Source organism: Chionomys nivalis, chromosome 1 (genome assembly GCF_950005125.1).
Source record: "Chionomys nivalis chromosome 1, mChiNiv1.1, whole genome shotgun sequence".
Lineage (NCBI taxonomy): Eukaryota > Metazoa > Chordata > Mammalia > Rodentia > Cricetidae > Chionomys > Chionomys nivalis.
The window spans coordinates 170,980,512-170,999,711 of record NC_080086.1 but is presented as its reverse complement, the minus strand read 5'-3'; the positions used below and the strand labels follow the sequence as shown (position 1 = coordinate 170,999,711).

Below are 19,200 nucleotides of genomic sequence, written 5' to 3'. Positions count from 1 at the left end.
CTGGGGGCCAGAATGTGCTTTTCTGATATTAGCAAGTCCTACCTTTCCTTCCAATATGAGGAAAAGCTTCCTCAGCAGCTCCTTGAAGCCCACATATCCACATTTAGAAAGCCAGTTGGCTTAACTTTGTCTGTTAAAAGCCAAATGTCCCTAAAGGAATGAGGTTGTAAGTTGAACACGCTCTCCATCCCCAGTCTATAATTGGTGCATAGTGACTAAGGTCAACCAAGCCCATTTCTGCGGCCAGGTGATTGATAGAGGACAATGATGGGTGACGGTGGTGTTTGTGGAAAGGTTTCTGGGATTTCCCAGAAACTCGGGACAAGCCAGATTGAGTCATGGCTCTGCCCATTGCCAGCATGGTGACCTGAGGTGAAACATGATCTTTCTGACGGATCATGCTTGCTTCTCTGGAGTCCACCTCTCCTTTGCTTGGGTTTAGTAGATAAGGTCAGGTCACACACATGAGAACCCTAGGCACAATGCCTGCTCGATAGGGGGCACCAGACAAGGAGGGTGGCATGTTCTCTGGTCTGAAGGGCAGGGATGTGGACAAAGAATGGTGGCCAAGGCAACCTGGAAGCTCTGTGGGCTTCGGATTTTATGACTAATTGATGCATATTTAATTGGGGACATCATGCTAGAGTTGCCTACTGAGATGGCCAGGACTTGTCCTGTACTGCTATAATACTAAAAGTAGACAAGTGTTCTGGTAGGGGAAGGGATGGTTCTTTCCAAGACAAAGCAGGAGACACAACCTTATTAGCTTGACTGCCACAAACAGGAACACTTTGCCCTGGACCATAACTGGTCTGGAGATGGGTGGTAGCGGTCCCTCCCCTAAGAGACACACCACTACTTTCTGTTAACATTAGGGCCATTCAGTATGTTGCTCATGGCCTATAGGACACTGGGCTCTGGACCTGCTGGGGTCTGGTAACAGGGTTCTTGAACTTCTCTGGGTGACAAGGCTGTAAGGAATAAGAGAGCCTGGGCATTGGCTTCAGCTCTTGGTATTACCTTCTACTCCAAGAAGGCTGCTATTGTGTGTTTGGAAGCAGGGACTCTAGATCCCAAACCACGTAAGTCTGTGTCTGCATAGCTAAACAACTCCCATAGTGCTTTTATGTTAACCAGAATGAAGGCAGAATCTGTAGTGGCCGATACCCAGGTACAACAATGAAAAATACATGTTTTCCACCCCTATCCTATTCTGGCTTTGTTCATTCCCATTCCTTTCCATTCTTTTCTATTCTGCCTATCTAGTCCACCCTATTCTTCTGTTCCAGCCTCTTCCATTGGACTCCATCCTATTCCATCCTGTTTCTATTCTGCTCTGGTCTGTTCAACTCCACGGGATGCCATAATACACTATGTCATCAATAAGGGCGATGAAATCCTTGCTCAAAGAGAATTAGATCAGAGAGGAAAATGAAAAGAATTTAAAGGCAATAATGGAGAAAGAATAAGCTAGGGCTGGTGGGGCATGCTGTATTCCTAGAAACTCTGGAAGGCTGAGGCAGGAGGCAAGTTCAAGGTCAGGCTGAGGCCTTGGGGTGCCAAATGAACTCAAGATTAGCCTGGCCAATTTATAGAGACTATCTCAAAAAGTCGTAGAACTCTTGCCTAGCATGTGGGAGGCCTTGGATTCAGTCCCAGGGCAAGGGGTAGAGAGGAATAAAAGAAACGGATTTCTATATCCGAGAATAGGAGTTGATGCAGATAAAAGGATTGAATCATCCTCAGTGCCCATTTCTGTCCCACAATGCTGTCCTAGGTCTGGCTGGTAGAATTTCCCTAATAGAGGTATCAGGGGGCATCTGTGGAGCTGTTTTTGTACATGAAGCATTCAGACACGCCCCACATTTCTGCCTCTACAGGCCCTGGCAGGGCAGGGCAAAGCTTACCTCTTCACTGTATTTGCCCACGTAAGAGAAAATCTCGGAGAGTGCGCTCATCGTGTTGAATTCGTTCATGTGCATCCGCGACTGCTCAGCCAGGTATGCGTTCATGTCCTGGTCACTGATCGCTGGCATCTTCCCAATGTCTGAGTAATATCTGTGAGGGGTGGGAAACAGAGAGGAACTGGAATCTATAGAGCATCTGAGAAGACACGGGAGCTCCAAGCAGTGAGAGCCGATCCTGTGACCGCCCGGGGAGCGTAGTAGCATCCCATCTCGGCTTCAGTATCACGTCCAGGGAGAGCCCTTGGCAGCTCTGACATAGGGGGCACAGAGGGAAGGACGTGGAGGACTAGAGAAGAACCAAGAGTCAGAGGGCTTCTGCCCAGAGCATCTACTCTGTTCCCTGCTCCTGGCACACCAGAGCTCCAGCTTGCCTTGTGCCTCGCCATCAGGGATGGAGAGTTACTCTGAACAGTTGCTCTTCCCTGATGGCCTGTGCTCTCTGGGGGTTAGGGGAGAGAGGAGAGGGTGGAGGTTGCTGGGAGAGAGAGGCTGGCAGAAGGCAATCAGTCACTGTCACTTGCAGCTGTGCACTGCTGTCAACTGGTTAATTAGAAGCCAGCATTTACATTTTTAATTTCTGCAATTTGACATTTTATGCACCAGACCTCCGAGTCCCCTGCCGGAGGAGAGCTGTGTAGTTTCCTAATGAGGAAGGGAGAGGTCTCTGCGCCCCTAACATGGCCACTTTTTCACCCTCTACAATGTGCTTTGGGGTTGTCGGTAGCAGGAAAAAGAGAGGAGGCAACAGTGAAGACAGGGTGTCACTTGCAAGTCAAGAGGCATTGCAGTTGCTGGCCCAGGTCACACCAGGTCCCTGGGCTGCAGGGCTGAAGCCAGCAGCAGGAGAAACTAGAAGAGGAGGAGGGAGAAGAGAGTCCAGGGAAGGGACAAGGTTAGACAGGTGGGGTGCCAATGTGGTATTTAAGGAGGAAAACTCTTTCAAGGTGTTATGAGCACTTGTGACCATGATGAGCCCTTGAAGGCTTCCTTCACAAGGTGATCCCCATACCGGCCCTGCTCCGTGTCTTTCTCAGCTTATATCTCTTTCTGTTCTGACAGGGTGCTCCTGCCCTATTCCATGTCATTTCCCTGACTTCTGTCTGTCTCCAGCAGTGACCAGTACTTAGACAACAGGCTGCCAGAAATGGTCTTGGCTCCTCCAGCCATCAGCTCCAGGCTACAATAAATGACAGCTCAATTTGAAACTAACATCTTCCCGGGAAGGCAAGGGCTGAGATGACTGTTTGCCTTGGGCTACAGTCTTCTGGGATTGCCATTGTGTCTTCAGGGAAGAATAGGCAAGAAGAAGACATCTGGTCTCTGGCCAGGATGGATGGATCAGAGGGGAACACCTGTGGCCTCAGAAATCCGTTCCCTGAAACAGACACAGTGCCCACTGCCTGTTGAGTGGATCCTGCTGTGACTGGCAAGGAGGTATTGGTCCTTTACCTTCAGCCTAGGTAAGAGTAAGACGCAGGCTGAATGATGAGGTTTTTCAGGAAGCAGCTTGGGGACATTAGGAAAGTGTGCAGTCCTTGGTTCATCTGGACTCCTTCCTGCCCTTCACAATGCTCTCTCCCATTCCCTTCTGGTCCCCAGAAGCCCACAGTCCTCTCATCCTTGACCTACTTCATTTTGGTTCCTTTTACCCCAGAAGATAATCATCTTTCCAAGGCAGTCTTCACGCTAAAGCTCCTGTATCAGTGCTCCAATACACAGGGTTCAGGTAAGTTAGTGACATTCCAGGCAGTAAAGGTCCAGGAGGTGTCGCCACTCATGGCCATGAATAAAACTATATCTGGATCTAATAAATGCCAACATTTCATTTTATAGCAGAAGAACAGAGGTTTCAATGATGGGCCCCGACCTTGTCATTGCCAAGGAGATTTGCGCCACTGTGCCCTCATGGATCCCATAACTACCAAGCCAGATAGGTTTGCCCATGAAAGGTTATCTTTGCGATCCTTTTCCTGAGAAGCATGAACAGTATTTTCTCTCACTTTCAGGACTATGGCCAGCAGCTCATGGACCGTGGCTGTGCCCAAACCTTTTGTTCAGACAATTCTACTCTGTCATCCTTAAAAAAACCAGAGCCTCTGAGTAGGATGGAAAACTCAGGTTCCCACAGAGAGGACATAACTGTCAACACAAGTGAAGGCCCCTGCTGCTCCTTGTTACCTGCGTGTGAAGCTGTCAGGCTACTTACAAACGGTACAGGCTCCTACTGTTGCCTTCGTGGTCCCTGATGAGCTTAGCAGCCTAGGCTAGAGATCATTGTCTACATAGTGAGAGGACCTTTTCCAGGCCAGAAACAGAAGATGCTCAACATCTCTCCCTTGCAACAGTTTGCCTCCTGCATGGTGCTTGAGTAATATATTTCTCCAAGAAGAATATTTAGGAAGAATTCATGTGGGAGGGGGCAGGGGATGAGATGAGAGAGGTTGGAGAAAGTTGAAAAAATAAGAGTGAACTGGAACCTTCTCATCTGAAGGTGATGGGTGGCAGCTGGCTGGCTGGGATGTACCTTGCAGTCCCTCTCCCTGCTCTCCCCGATGTGACATCAGCAGTGTCGTGTCGTCTCCCCCCAGCCCCCCAAGTGGTCTCATATCACACTCCTCTTTCCTTGAGGAAACTGAACTGAACCAGGGCATGTCTGTGGTCCTCCGCTAGCCCCCAGGTGGATCAACTACATGGCCTTATCTTTAGAAAGTTCTGGATGGGTGGAGGCAAGTGGCTACAGGCTACTCAAGTCACTGGCTTTCCACCTTGTTCTCAGTCCCAGGCTGCCTGCTGCTAAGTGGTCCCACCCTCTCTGCAGGGCTTAACAAATATTTCCACTTGCTCCAGGTCACTGTCCAGCCCACAGCTAGCCAGCCTGCCCCCACCTCAAGCCTGACCATGACCCTGCATGGAGTCTTCTCTGCCGTGTATACAATTGCTTCCTTCCCACTCCTGCCAAGCTGGCCTTCATGCTGGGACCTCAGCTTAGATGCCTTATTGATTGTTAAGAATGCAATAAAACCCTGACAATGAACTTCAAACAAGGGCTCTCATCTGCTGACTGCATGTGAAGAACAGAAAGGTCAGCCTTGACCCCCCCTTGAACTTACAGGATTTCTACCTACAAACGAGCCCCCTCTTCAGAGAGGTACCCAACATCCGCTAGCCCCACTCTCCTATACCAGAGCTGGCCAGCCCTGGCAACCTGGAAGGCTGACTGCCATTTGCTCTGACAAGGAGAGGCCGGGTCCCACCCTGGTCTCAGTTCTCTCTCTTTGCTGGGCTTTGCCCAACTTAGGCGGGCCCCACATCATAGCTCAGGGAGCTGGATTCTTCCATGTGCACGAATCTGGATGGGATGGGTTGAAAGAATCTGGAAGGAATCTTCATCTGAGAGTTATGGTAAGAGGGTAGGAGCGCAGACATGAAAGCCATCTTGAGCCTCGGGCTGTGATGACCTCAAACTGTGGCTTTCAGAGGCCTCTGTGAATGACCGATGTGGATGACTGATGTCTCCAGACGCGGCAGAATAAAGGCCTTGCTCCTTTACCCCCTCAACTCCAGCTTGTGGACTCTGCCAGACTCTCTGATGTGGGAATTACAAGTGGAAAGGGTCAGGTGCAACCTTTCCCATGTTACCAGTACCCTCAGAGTGGAGCCCATGGAGGTACCACTGTCAGCTTGGTGGATGTAAGCATGAAAAACCAGCTGCCCAGCCTGCCCTCAGTGCTGCTACCAGGGCCAATGTTACTTTCATCTATAACAAAAGCCAGGGATCTTGATGAGCCCGGACTGATAGCTGAATGGCACAGAATCCATTTGGTGTATTTAAATGTTTAAAATTTGTCGCCTCTTGATGCTATGGTGCATGTCATAGACGGCATTTAATGCATGGCACACCATGGTGCAGTCCCTACTGGGCCAACAGCAGCTCTTCTCTACTTTGCTTCTACAAACAAAATCTACAGATGATAAATTAGCGGGGCTCATGATGATAGGGACAGCCTTGACATTCTCCCAGTTAAAATCAGAGGAAATCAAGAGATCAGATGGGTAATGGAGTGCATGCAGGCAGAGGGCAGGATATTCATGTAGAAGATGTCATGATAAAGCCCACTCCCTTGTATAATAAATAAAAAATAATCTTCAAACAAACAACAGCAAAACAAAAGCCAAGTCAAATAAAAGTAGAGTTCATGGTTGCTGGGAATACAATAGAAATGATAGCCAATCACATGCCAGCTTCAGGAGTCTGCACGGTTGGGTTCGCTCAGTGAGGTCAGTGCAGCAGTCAACAGTTCTGAAGAAAGCAAGAGGCTTTCCTCTCTGCCCAAATTTAACCACAAGCAGAACCCCAATGGGGAGAGTAAAGGTGCACAGCCTGCGGGAAGTCACCACCACTACCATTACGAGGTGTGCAGAGGCAGAAGTGGGGTGGAAGCTGGAGAAAGGATGGTGGAAGAATGACTGGGAAGAGGTATGGCACGAATGCATGCGTGTGTACTATGTACATGGATGGCATGGAGGTATGTATATGTATCTACTTGTATATCATGTATATACAGTGTATACACAGATGTGTTCATGGTGCCTGTGCATTCCTGCAATACTGTGAATGTATGTGTATATGGTCTGTGCACATGCAGGGTATATATGCTAAGCATGTGTGTGTAATATATATGTGTATGGTATGTGTGGATGCATGTATGAGTGTGTGTGTGTGTGTGTGTGTATGTCTGTGTGTGTCTGTGTGTGTTGGTTAGGAAGAGAAGATAAGGGATCACATCTCCTTCTGGGTCAAAGAGACACTTCAGTCACTAAGATTCATTCTGTTCCATATAGAGATGTGGGTCACATAGCAAGCTCTGACATGGTTTCTAGTGCTTGCTTCAATGTGGAGGCTATGAGTTGTGGGTGTTTCAGCTGCAGGACCAGCTGTGGCAGTGACTAGTCTGGAAGTTTTGTCCTGCTTGCAGGAGGACTCTCTGGTCCGGGCATGTGGCCTGCTCCAGCCAGGCACCCTCAGGTTTCCATGGACTTATACTCACCTCTCCACCCAGTTCTTGTAGCTGGGAATATCCTTGGCATAGAGCAGTTTGTTGGATGGGGAGTCCTTGCCCAGCCGGTGCTCCGAAGTGGAGCAGGAGTCCATGAAGGTCTGGGCCACCACAGACAGACAGGCATCCGTGATGCTGTTCTTATGGATGTCAAACACGAACTGAGGGTTCTTGATCATGTTCACCCAAAACCGCAGGGGCAGGCTGTGTGGAGGGAAGAAGCAGCTGGTCAGGGCTGATGGGGTAGTGGGGTGTATCCTAGCGGAGCATTCCAAGAAGGAACAATGGCTAGATTTCACAGAGCGCAGGACCCATCTGTGGCTGCCATGGGAAGTAAGGGGACAGGAAGGATGTGGGTCTATTCAGCACACAGGAAATCAGTAAGGTCAGGGTGTCATCTAGAGATGGACCAGTGGAGGAACTTGAGGGGCTGTGATACCCAGTTGTGATGTAGGAGTCTGCACCTTCCTTTTGGTGTAGGAGTCACCCAAGTGCATGCATTAAAGCAGAATTTGGGTCTTTATTCCTGTCTTCCTGGTGCTGGGACCATTCCATTAGTAAACTTAAGGAATGTAAGTTTTGCAACTGATCATTTGGCAGAAGTCACCCCCTTGCTTCCTGTCTAGTGCCACAGGCTACTTCCTGCCTGGTAAAGGAACTGGCTCTAAGGGTGGATGTGATCAAATGATTTTTTTTAAACCACCAGGCTGCCACATAGTACCAACCCCTTATCTAATCCATAGTGTCCCATCCTTCCCCTCCTGTCTTCCAGTCAGTACCTATTCCTTCCAAGAGCTAGGCTAGCAACAGGAAATACAATGACTGAGACACATCCCATCTTTAAGGAATCCTGAATTCCAGGTTTGTAGGGAAGACACATGCAGTCAAATGCACACAAATAACACTTCCTGTCAAGAGCAGAGGATGTTGGACTGAGCTAGGTTCCAAATCTACCCAGAGCAGCCCATGCAGAGAGCCTTTTCAGAGGGGACACTTGATAATTTTGTTCTTCATTTTTGCTGCTGCTGCTGTGTGTGTTTGTGTTGAAAGAAGGGGGATCTATCTGTGTGTACATGTGGAGGCTAGAGGTCACCCTATAGCCTTGTATTTTTTAGTTTGCTCTTTTGAGACAGGGTCTCTTATTGACCTGGGGCTCAATGACTAGGCTAGGTTGGCTGAACCCTGTTGCTTCAGTCTCTGCAGTGCTAACTTACAAGTGGACACCGCCACAATCTTCTATGGGTGCTGAGGATTGAACTCGGGTCCTCATGCATGCATGCCAAGCACTTTACCAACCAAGCTATCTTCCCAGTTCCCCATCTCCCCATTCTTTTGAGATAGACTCTCATGTAGCCCAAGCTGTCCTTAAATTTATCATGTATCCGAGGATCCTTTTGCCTCTTCTATGTGTGCACCACAACACACAGCTTTAGGTAGTGTTGAAGAGCAAGCTCAGGGCTCAAACATCCCCAGGCCCACGTTTGAGTTATTTTAAAACACCGGATAGGTATATTCCTTGGATGGGCTGCAAGTAGGGAATCCACGTACAGAGACAAAGAGGAGAAAATTACGCAATGTGTCCTGATTCTGCAGTCCCTGCATTTGCTAGACAGAGGGCCTGGAGGAGGAGGGACTTTCCAGTGCCTCTTTGGGCTGTGCTCTCCTTGTCTGTTCTAGCTCTGCAGCTCCCACCAGGCAGCTGAGCTGACAGTAAGGAGAGGACAGTGCCGGCATGGCTTTCTTCTTTCTCTTTACTCCCGCCTCTTTGCCTCCCACCTCCTTTCCTGATGTTTTATTGTTGTTTTGGTGGCTGTGCTCACGGTTGGTGATAGTTACAATGCCCGCGCGTGTTTGGCTTGCCTCTTAGAACTTAACATCCTTGAATTATATTATTTCCAGGCATCGGATACAATGGTTTTCTTTTGCTCTTATTCTATCTGCCAGCAGCCAGTCTGTATAATACAAACAGCAAACGCTGTATATACAGGACGACCTGACATTCACAGATGCCAATCAATCAATAAGAATTTATTAAGTCTTTACAACGAGTGCCACGTAGGGCTGGGGCAGGCACACTGAGGTTTGCTAATATTTGGTGTCTGTCATTTGCTTCATCGCTGGGAATCCAAGGAAGAAAATAAATGGAATGAGAGCACATGCGTACAGAGGCTCGCATTAGCTTCTCAACCTCACTAAAATGCGGCTATGAGCTCTGGGCTTAGAACTCTGAATATTCAGAGATCCAGTTTCCCTACCAGTCAATTCTGCTACTCCCATCTCCCTTGGTTTCCCTAAGGCCTGCTCAGATCAGAGGTCCTGGGAACCCACATGGCTGCAGTCACCATTTTTCACTGTTCCTCAAGCCAGCAAGGAGGCAGGTGTACCACACAGGAAGCAGAGGCACCACTGAGGCCCCTGCCTAATGAAATATTAGCATGCTATTAACATCAGTGGTGATGCTCATCTCTGGCTGATTGCAGCCACTCTGGTTAAATGAGAGGGAGTGTTATTTAACAGAGAACCTGTAGGGAACTGCGGAAGAAGGGGCGGGGGGGCAGGCAAGTTACACCTTGAGTCAGGAATAAGGAGACAGTGCCCTCAGCAGGGATAATAAACTCCAGTCCGCAAGCAGAACTGATTCCTAACTATGTCTTGACCAAAGAACGAGGGGATCAGGCTGGGGCAGGAGATGCCCTTCTAGGGAGAACTTGAAGCTGGTGCAGTTCTTTCTACAGCAAGTGGAGTGTGCCTAATTCCCTAGCTTTCCATTGCCCAGTCCATGTCTCTATGTCGCACCTGGGACCCTGGGATGATACAGAAAGGAGGCTGGCGCCTAGCGGTGGCTTGCAAAATCATGTCTCCCTGGCCAACACTGATAGGGCTTGGTGGAGCATCTGCTCCATGTGAAGGTGGCCGACACTGGGTAAAGACTCGTCATCAGAGAGATGTTGACTCACAGGAGCTGCCTCTCAGAGTCTCCCGAAAGACACACTGACAGGACTTGAGAGGAGGAAGCCACCTCACCAGAGTGGCTGTACAGAATGGAACCCGGATTCTAAGCGCCCTGCTTTAGAAGGACTACGGTAAAGACTCTGCTGCTTGGGCTGAGCCTCTTTTTTGGGCTCCTGCTCCTCTACAAGTGGAAGAGGGAAAGGCCACAGCATGCTCGGGAGAATAGCACTGTTTCTCCAAGCTGACTTCTTCCTCTGTTTCCATGTCTGGGCCCCTGGCTGGGCATCAGGGTACCCGCTTCTACCCTGGAACATGAGCAATCCCAGTAGTTATCAGTAGGTGCTACATCCATGCTGCTTTGGAAGGAAAAGCCAGGGAATAATGGCCTGTAAAGGCGACAGGGATGCAGTTCTAGGATGAGCTAAGCATCAGCTAGCTCTGCCACAGGTAAACCTCTCAAGCAGGCCATCCCTGCCTGCGTCTCATCAATATTTACCGAGCCCTATTTCCTCAAGGTTCTGCATCCTCTGTTGAATACTGATGCTTGGCCTTGTGACTTCAACCTCAAACGAAACCCTCACTATATACAGATGGCGGGGAAGATACTGTGCACTCAGAAGAGAAAGGGGACTGCAGTGGAGATGCTTAGAGGGTTGTCAGTAGTTAGACAGTCCTGTGGCCTCCAGGGAACACAAAATGATGCTCGGCAGCTTTTGGAGAGGAGTGTGGGGAAAAAAGAGATAAGCTTATTGAGTGGAATTGGAATCCAGGGGCCATCTGCATGCACTCCAAAACCCTACTGACAAGACTTTATGAAATGCTGCTCCTCAGTGGCCCTGTCCAGCTCAGGCATTTCTCTGTGCTAGTATTTGTCCACATATCTGGACAACCGTCTCTCTCGTCCCATATCCACACCTGCCAGCTTGCCGAGGACAGGAACCCTGACATCCTTGTTGGACATATCCAACTTCCACATCCAGAAAATATCTAGATGTGGCAGTGGCCTGGCTATGGTGGCATATGGTAGCTTTTGCTCCTTGGATTAGTATAGTTTGTTGACTGAATAACTGTCTGGAGAGGAAGATACAAAGAGGGATGAGAGGAGGTGGGGGTGAGAAGATGAGGAAGAGAAGAGACCCTGGTAGGAGGTAGACAGTGGCCAGGACCTCTCCAGAAACCCCGCCTCCCTGATGGAGGCCTGGGTGGGCAAGTCACTGCCTCTCCAGACTGCCCCTTTCTCCCTTTACTCACCAGTTGCTCTTCCAGGTGTGGCGGACGTGCGGGTCATGGATGCCATGCTTGTCCGCCTGCTCATCGAGAAAGTCGAACATGTACTTGATGGCCAGGGGCAGAGCAGAGCCACGGTGGGCTGTGCTGAAGATGGTCTCGAACAGGTCATCCACAAACTTCTGCAGTGTGCCCTGGGGAAGGGGGACACATTTAGATCTAGCCCAGCAAGCTTCCTTGGGGACAGGGCAGGCAAGGTCATGACATCGGGGGACACCATGCACCAGACCTCCCCACCCTCCCTTTGCAGGTCTCTGGCAGTTGGACCTTTCCTCTGTGCTCGGACAACAGGCAGAAGACAGATGACAGAGCCCAAACCACCTTCCCCTGCCAGCTACAGGGTTTGGCGGCACATCTCGGCCGGTGACCTTGTATCACTTTTTGAAAATGCTAACGAGCATGCTGGGTCAGGGCTGACAAATACAATCTGCTGGCTCTGTCTGGCCACTGCCCACCCTGGCTAGTGACTATCTGGGTCCACAGAGAGACCCGAGAACCCAGACTCTGAAGAGAAAGGCTAGAACCGTAGGCGTGGACTAACCCCCAGCCTCAGGATTAGAAAGGGCATCAGCAAAGCTATGGTTACAGCCTCAGTCTCCATCCTTAGTAATGGTCCGTGACCCCGCTGGAACAGCGAGAAAATGGGAATAGGTGTCACAAGTGTCTGTAGCTGAGGAAGGGTGCCGAGGAGGGTGGGGATATAAAACTTCAGATTGAGTGATCATGTCTGCTGGGATCTGCCCGGAGTGACAGGTTGAGCAGGGTCCCATGACAGCGCCTGAGGCCAGAGGGCAACAGAAGGGGCTGGCACACACTTAGCAACTGTGTGAGCAATTATGTATGTGTGATGTGTGGGCATGTGTGTGCACGGGTGTGTGTACACATGTGTGTACGTATCTGGAAACCAGAGGGCAACCTCAAAGTGTCTTCCTCGATCCCTCTCCACAGATTTTTGTTTGTTTTGCTTTTTGTTTGGTTTTTTGAGGCAGGCTTTCTCTGTGGCTTTGGAGCCTATCCTGGAACTAGCTCTTGTAGACCAGGCTGGCCTCGAACTCACAGAGATCCACCTGCCTCTGCCTCCCGAGTGCTGGGATTAAAGGTATGTGCCATCACTGCCTAGCTTCTCTCCACAGATTTTGAGACAGGATTTTTGCTGAACCTGGAGCTTGCGATTTGGCTAAACTGGCTGGCCAGCAAATCCCATGTAGTCTCCTTTCTCAGCACCCCCCCCACACACACACATAAGCAAGGCGCTGTGCACAGCTTGTCTTTTTAATGAGGCTATCACACTTGGGCTCTCAGGCTTGCCTAGCAAGTTCTTTACCAACTAAGCCATATCCTCAGCCCTTGGCCCGGGTTTTTTCATGGCAGGCAAAGGCCCTTCCTGTGACCCCTGGAACCCCCTGCACACTGCTCTCATGTTCCATACCTTGGTGGCCAATAGTCGTGTCAGATAGATTTCAGACACCATCTTGCTCCCCCGGTCCCCCTCCTTTTGATCTCCATGCTCATGGTTCTTCACCAAATGCCACAACTTGACTCCACTTTCCAGGTCAGGGGTGATCATGGGTGTTCGGGATCGGAGGCTGTCAGGGCTCCCTGTGTACCGGATCATGTTTTCTGCCGAAGCAAAGAATGCAGCCCGGTACAAGTAAGTCTGTAGAGTCCTGTACCCAGCAACTCCTGGCATGCTCCTCTCCCCAACCAGGGCCACTCTTGTCTGATCCTTCCTGCCGCTGGCTGGCGCTGTTACCTTGCCTCCGTGTGGCACATTCCCCGAAATGTGGTATGTCTTTCCTGCCACCTCCAGGAATATCTGTCGCGAATTCCACCCACTTAGGCCGCCCTCCTCCTGTACTTGGCATTGAGTCAACCCTTAATTATTCAATTTGTAAAAATGTAAGCATCTACTTCTTTTACACTTTTCCTTGTGCAGGTTTGCAAGTCCTGTGGCATGTGTGACCAATTAAATGCCTAGGTAAGAGCAGGTAGCCTGTCTCCCTTAAAGACTCAGGTGAGGTGGTCAGGTGAGGGCTCGCCAGGGCATCTGTTTGTCTTTGCCCCCCTCTGGCCCGGGACACTTCTTCTAACTTCTTGCTGAACGTCCTTCCTATATTTTAATTGTGGTAAAATGGGAACAGAACAGGGAGAGGATAATGTCCTACTCTGCCCACGTGTGGCCTATATGTTCACCCGCTTAGCATCCGCAATACCCTGTGAGGTTTGCCCTTCTTCCCGAATCCGTGCTCGACAACAAGAGTGTCTCTGCTCAGGGTGGTCAGGTGTCCCCCAGCACCCACGTGACAGAGCAAGCCATCTCTGGACTTCCGCCTTCCACCCAGAGCTTTTTCCCTCCTTCCCTTTCACAACACGGCATAATGACAGTGTGACCTTTACCGGTCTTTTGACCTCTGTGCTATTGAGTTATAGCTTACCGATGAAATAATAATTATTTAATTCACTAGATTATTGTGTACTTGATGTGAGATGATGGGGAAGGTAAGACTTATAGACTGTATGACCTCATGAAGGGCAGGTTCTCTCTCTCTCTCTCTCTCCCTCTCTCTCTCTTTCTCTCTGTGTGTGTGTGTGTGTGTGTATTTGTGTGTCTTTCTCTCTCTCTATGGTGAGCATGCATATGTGTATGTACATATATGGAAGTCAGAGGTCAACCCTGGGTGTCATTCATAGATGCCACCCCTCTTGATTTTGGGGATGGGTACTCTCACTGGACAGTTCACCATTATGCTAACCTCGAGGTCCCCTCCCATCTCCACTTCCCAGAGCTGAGATTATAAGTTCATATCGCCATGCCTGTCATTTTCACATTGGTTCTTGGGATCGAACTTAGATCCCCGTGCCTGCAGGACCCTTTACCAGTTCAGCTATTCCTGGCCCTAAGTTTCTTTTTGTCTGCAGATAAAGTACATGTTTATGACTCAAAGCTAGTGATGGAAACTGGTTACCTCTGTTCCATCCTGGCTCTCTTCCCCAGTGGTCAGCTGACCTGATCCTCTACCCAAGCCAATGAGGTCTGTTGACAACACCTGCTCGGGATGCGCCTACCTCCCACCCCTGACGCCTGGTGAGATCTTACCATATTTACTTGCTGAAGTCCTGGAGACTGTGGAGTTGTTCCCTGCATTGTAGGCTGTCACTTGCTTGGACACTAAAGCCACCACAGAGCCATCTGGCACCTACAGGGTAAAGGCTTCTAAGGGCCTGGGCATGGAATCTCTTCCCACCCATTCCAGGATAAAAGGGGCAAATTAGGCATATATGGGGGAATGAGGGGCAATTAGCACTTTGTTGGGAACTTGGGCGTTGGAGACCATTCCTTTCCCTTTTAATAAGACAAGACAAAAACCTTAGTACTAGCTGCTTTAGGGCTTCCTTGTGGAGCAAGTTTTGGCAGGACCACCCCCCCCTCACTTTTTCCCTCCCTAGGCTTTCTGGAGATCACTCAGATTTTAATGCTAGGAGGCCTTCTAAGCAAGGGTCCACGCCCTACAAGAAGCATGCATGTCACCATCCTATCTCCAAAGAGGCTAGGGATCTCTGACTGGGTGACATCAGCTCCCATGGGGTCACCAAGGGTCATGGATTGCTGGTGAAGAATGCATTGGGGACTTGGGGGTCTAACCTTGAATGGCTGTAATTTACAACCTACTTGACCAGCTCCTGGCTTCTGTTGTCAGCTCACCTGGTAGTGGGCTACCGTGTTGAGTCTCTTCCAGTCATTCTCGATCTTGGTGGTGATATCTTCATCCTGTAGGATCATCCTTGCCCCACTTCCTTGCCGCCACTCTGCAGGAAGAGTGGTAGTAATTTAGAAAGGTCCTCTGGTCCCTCCTGGGAGCATCCTGTGTCCACTCCATATGAGTATCACATAGTGCCATCTCCAGAACACATTCAGACAGACTAGTTGCAAATACAAGTCCCCTAGAGGATCGGTTTAGATGCTCTCAAGGCAGAGAGGGCCTGAGCACTAGTTCTGGTCCTAATTCAATGAATTAGATCAAAGGAAGGCGGGTGTATAACACCACCTGTCCTCCACTGCACCTGTCTGCTAGGGGTGCTCACCACATTGAGAAACATTATGCAGTGTTCATGGGATGAATGAACTGGGAACTCAACAGGACACAAAGCGCTCAGCAAAGCATTGGCAAATGAAGGTGGCCCCATCACGACAGCGCCACTCGCTGTCCATAGTGGGAAGTCCCTGTGCTGACCAAAGCTGTGCTGTAGGTCCCTCACTACAGCCCTTTACCTTTTCCCTGCCTTGTAGGAAGAGGTGGGGGCACCCTTGGGAGAGGTGAGGCACCCTCAGAGGAGGACTGTATGAAAAGGCACGTGGACCATTCTTATATCTCCAGACTCCCGTCTCCACCAAACTGATGTTAATAACATCCATCATGGAATCCAGACAGCACTTAATTATTTTAATTTATCTTAATATACATGCATGCATACTTACGTACATACAGACATACATACAAATTAAATCCCTGCCTCCCTATCCCCCACTCCAGTATCTACACCCCAGGATCTTGCTGACGGATCAGACAAAGGGAAGGAACTAAGAGCTTGCTTCTCATCAGCTGAAAACCTCTGTCCTATTGAGCATAGATCACACATGGGAGGAGGACACATTGCAACCTTGAAATATGCAAGTGTACACACATGAGCACAGCAGCTCTTCTACATGTGCTTACACACGCGTGCACACAGATACCATTCCACTGGACATACACCCAACAGGAATTACTGTCTCTTAAACTCAATCATAACATGTGTCCTGGCCAAGAAGCTGCTGGTTTGGCTTCCAGGCAGCCGAGGCAGTGCTTCCTGGCTCTCAGCTGCTGGTGCTCCTGAACTGTGCAGAGCACACTGGGCATGCTCGGAGTACATGTAGCTAGATGCAGGCATCTTTTGCATCACACTGCCTGCCTGGTCTGCCACAGTTTTTTCCTATGGACTCCAGAGACACATGTGCAGATTCACTGCTTTGTTTCCCCCCTGCCATGGTCAGGCTTTGCCTACCCTGCTAGTCCCGTGTGAGGCACAGAAAGTTCTATTTCTTCCTATATTGTGCGTGCTATGGTTAGAACTGTTGACTCCATCAAGCATGCAATCCAGACCCAGAAGGGAAAGCATCATAACCTGAGGAGGAGCAGAGGGGATCCTGTTGTCTGAGCCCAACCTTCTTTTACCAGGGCATCCATCATGCCCAGCTTAGGACCATACTAAAACTCAAGCAGTGATGCTTGCTCACTGGAGTGAAGAAGTCGCTGGGGATGCCTGCCTCTGAGACCTGGAGATGACCTTGATAGAATCGCTCTTGGTGATTTGGGTCTGGGGCTGGAAGGATGCTGTGCAGGAGGGAAGGGCTCTGTGAAGCACTCAGATGACCCAAGTTCCCACCTGTCACTGGGCTGCCCTATTTCTTTTAAATACCACATAGGTCTACAAGCTCTCATGCCAGAGGAGGAGGAATCTCTATTCTGGTCAAGCATCTGATTCTCAGTGCAGTGGACTTCAGTGAAGATCAGCTAGGCTGAGGAACACAGCAGTGGGCATCTTCTGCTTGCATGGTGAATGATGCCAGGTGAAGTCAGAAGCTATTTGGATGGTATGGGGGCAGCACAGGGAAAGCTTAAAGCCACACCACAGAGGGTGGTCAGCATTCTGCACTTTAGCCTATCAGCTGGGCTGGAGAAGATACTCCCTAAGGTCCCGCTCCCAGCCCTCTAATATACTGGTACCCTTTCTAACAGAGCTAAAGAAGTCTCAGCGGCATCTGAGCTGGGCCCCAATGCAGAATTTCCATTGCAAAACTCCTCCTGAAGTTGTGCAATGCATAGCCTGTCCAGACACAGACACACTTAGCAGTCATGGTTGTGAGTCTTGTCCAGTAATTATGTAAGCAAATGGGAGACAGTCTGTTTCTATGCCCCCATTCAAAAAAGTAGGGCAGAAAAAGGCCGTGTATCCCCAGGGGCACAGACTGTCCTTGGAGTCAGAAACTGATGATGCCTACCAGCAGGGCTCACACGATGCACAGCATACAGGAAGCCCTTGACAAATTCATTCAATGAATGAATAAGCGAACAAACAAGTATAGGGGGAAAGGTACCTATGACTTGGCAATGGTTGCTTGTTTTATCATCAGTCAAAAGAGGACCTCACGTTTGCATGTGTCCATCCCTAGCAGATAGACCGTGAGTGACAGCTGGAGGTGAACCACCATGAGATGCTACTAGCAACCTGGGATAAAGGATTATGGGAACTGAGAAATGTGACCTGGTCTTTGGTTACTGTCCCACATTCCACAAATGTTAGAACTAGGAAAATGAAAAACAGGTCAGTTCAGGAAGCCAGACGTGGAGGCCATCATGCAGTCCACTTTTCAATGTACTAGCCATCTGGGTTCACACCCAGGGATCTTCACAGGCTCCCCCTTGGGGTCACTCAGTGTCCACAAAAGGAGTCCCTGTGCTCTGGGTCTTCTCGGTGCAGAGGGTGGGTGTGGACAGAGCACAGGCACTGTGCCCTAGGACCAGCTGTGTGCCCGGAGGAGGAAGGGAAAGGAAGGAATGGGCTTGTAGATTATTGAATCTATTTTTAAACTAAAAAGCAACTGCTACTCTGTAGGTTTTACTTTTTTAAACTCTTTGGGGACCTGCCACTCAGCTCTCAAATAAATACACAGAGACTTATTCTTACTTATGAATGCCCAGCCTTAGTATGGCTTATTTCTAGCCAGCTTTTCTTAAATTATCCCATCTACCTTTTGCCTCTGGGCTTTTATCTTTCTCAATTCTATACACATTTCTTTCCTTCATACTCCATGGCTGGTTGTGGGTCTGTGTGACTGATCCTGGTATCCTTCTCTCCTCCTTTTCTTGCACCTGCCTTTTCTTTCTTCTCCTGTTTATTCTCTCTGCCTGACAGCCCCACCTATCCTTTCTCGCCTCTCTTGCCTAGCAATTGGTCATTCAGTTCTTTAATAGACCAATCATGTGTTTTAGAAAGGCAAAGTAACACAGCTTTAAGAGTTAAACAAATGCAACACAAAAAATGCAACACCTCTTCACATAAGTATATAAACATTCCACAGCATATACAAATTTAACCCATTTAAAACTAATATTTCACAACACTAATCTTAAATATTTTACATTGGCATGGATTTTTGTATATTGACGCACATTTATGATTCTTTTTGTTATACTGTATATATGTTTCTACTCTTGTTTAAGGTACTGTGCCTATACAGCACATTTAACAATATAATATAAATTCTGAGTCCTTGAAAGTTATTTTTACAAACTAGGTTAATTAATAAATATAGGTTAGTAGTTAGTCATCTAACAAACACATTTATGGTCATGTTAGGTATGTTTCCAAGGTCAAACAGAGCTATATTTTAGATAGACAGATGATCTTCAAATACTTCAAAGACCTACAGAATACGAAATTTAAGATGTTTAAGGCTTTTCATGACAGTGGGCAGTACCAATCTACTTCAGAGAAGATGATGGACATCAAAGAACCTCCACGTGGAGTCTTTTTCCACATGGCAAAGTTATCCACTTGGCAAGAAACTGCCCTCTCCATGCTGACAGTATGCTGCCCAAATTGAACAATCAGGACACAAAAGCAAGCAACTGTTGAACTTTGGCAAGACAATGTAGGACAGTCCTTTAAAAAATGCTGCTTCACAGAAAAGTCTATAGGCCAAAGAATGATGCTCCCATATTGCAGAGGAAACTTGGATGACTGTTCAGGCAGTCAGATGTTTCTGTCATTTCTATAGTTTTAGAAGTTGTTTGCTCTGAACTTCCTGTTTGCTAAAGTAATATTTTATCTTTCTTGGGTCTCTGATGGGAATTGAAGACTAGATGATTATACAGTATACTTTGTTATGAAATTCA

At 48.7% G+C, this 19,200-nt stretch overlaps 1 protein-coding gene across 1 annotated transcript in view; it reads right to left on the bottom strand.

Moving 5' to 3' along the window:
- Plxna4 (plexin A4) overlaps positions 1-19,200 on the bottom strand; it is a 454,143-nt gene that overhangs the window by 7,331 nt on the left and 427,612 nt on the right. The window contains exons 26-31 of the mRNA XM_057770711.1: positions 14,967-15,070; positions 14,361-14,460; positions 12,693-12,883; positions 11,228-11,397; positions 7,016-7,228; positions 1,908-2,058 (exon numbers count right to left, since the gene is read on the bottom strand). Coding sequence (XP_057626694.1) covers positions 1,908-2,058; positions 7,016-7,228; positions 11,228-11,397; positions 12,693-12,883; positions 14,361-14,460; positions 14,967-15,070 — 929 coding nt within the window. The remainder of the gene's footprint in view (positions 1-1,907; positions 2,059-7,015; positions 7,229-11,227; positions 11,398-12,692; positions 12,884-14,360; positions 14,461-14,966; positions 15,071-19,200) is intronic.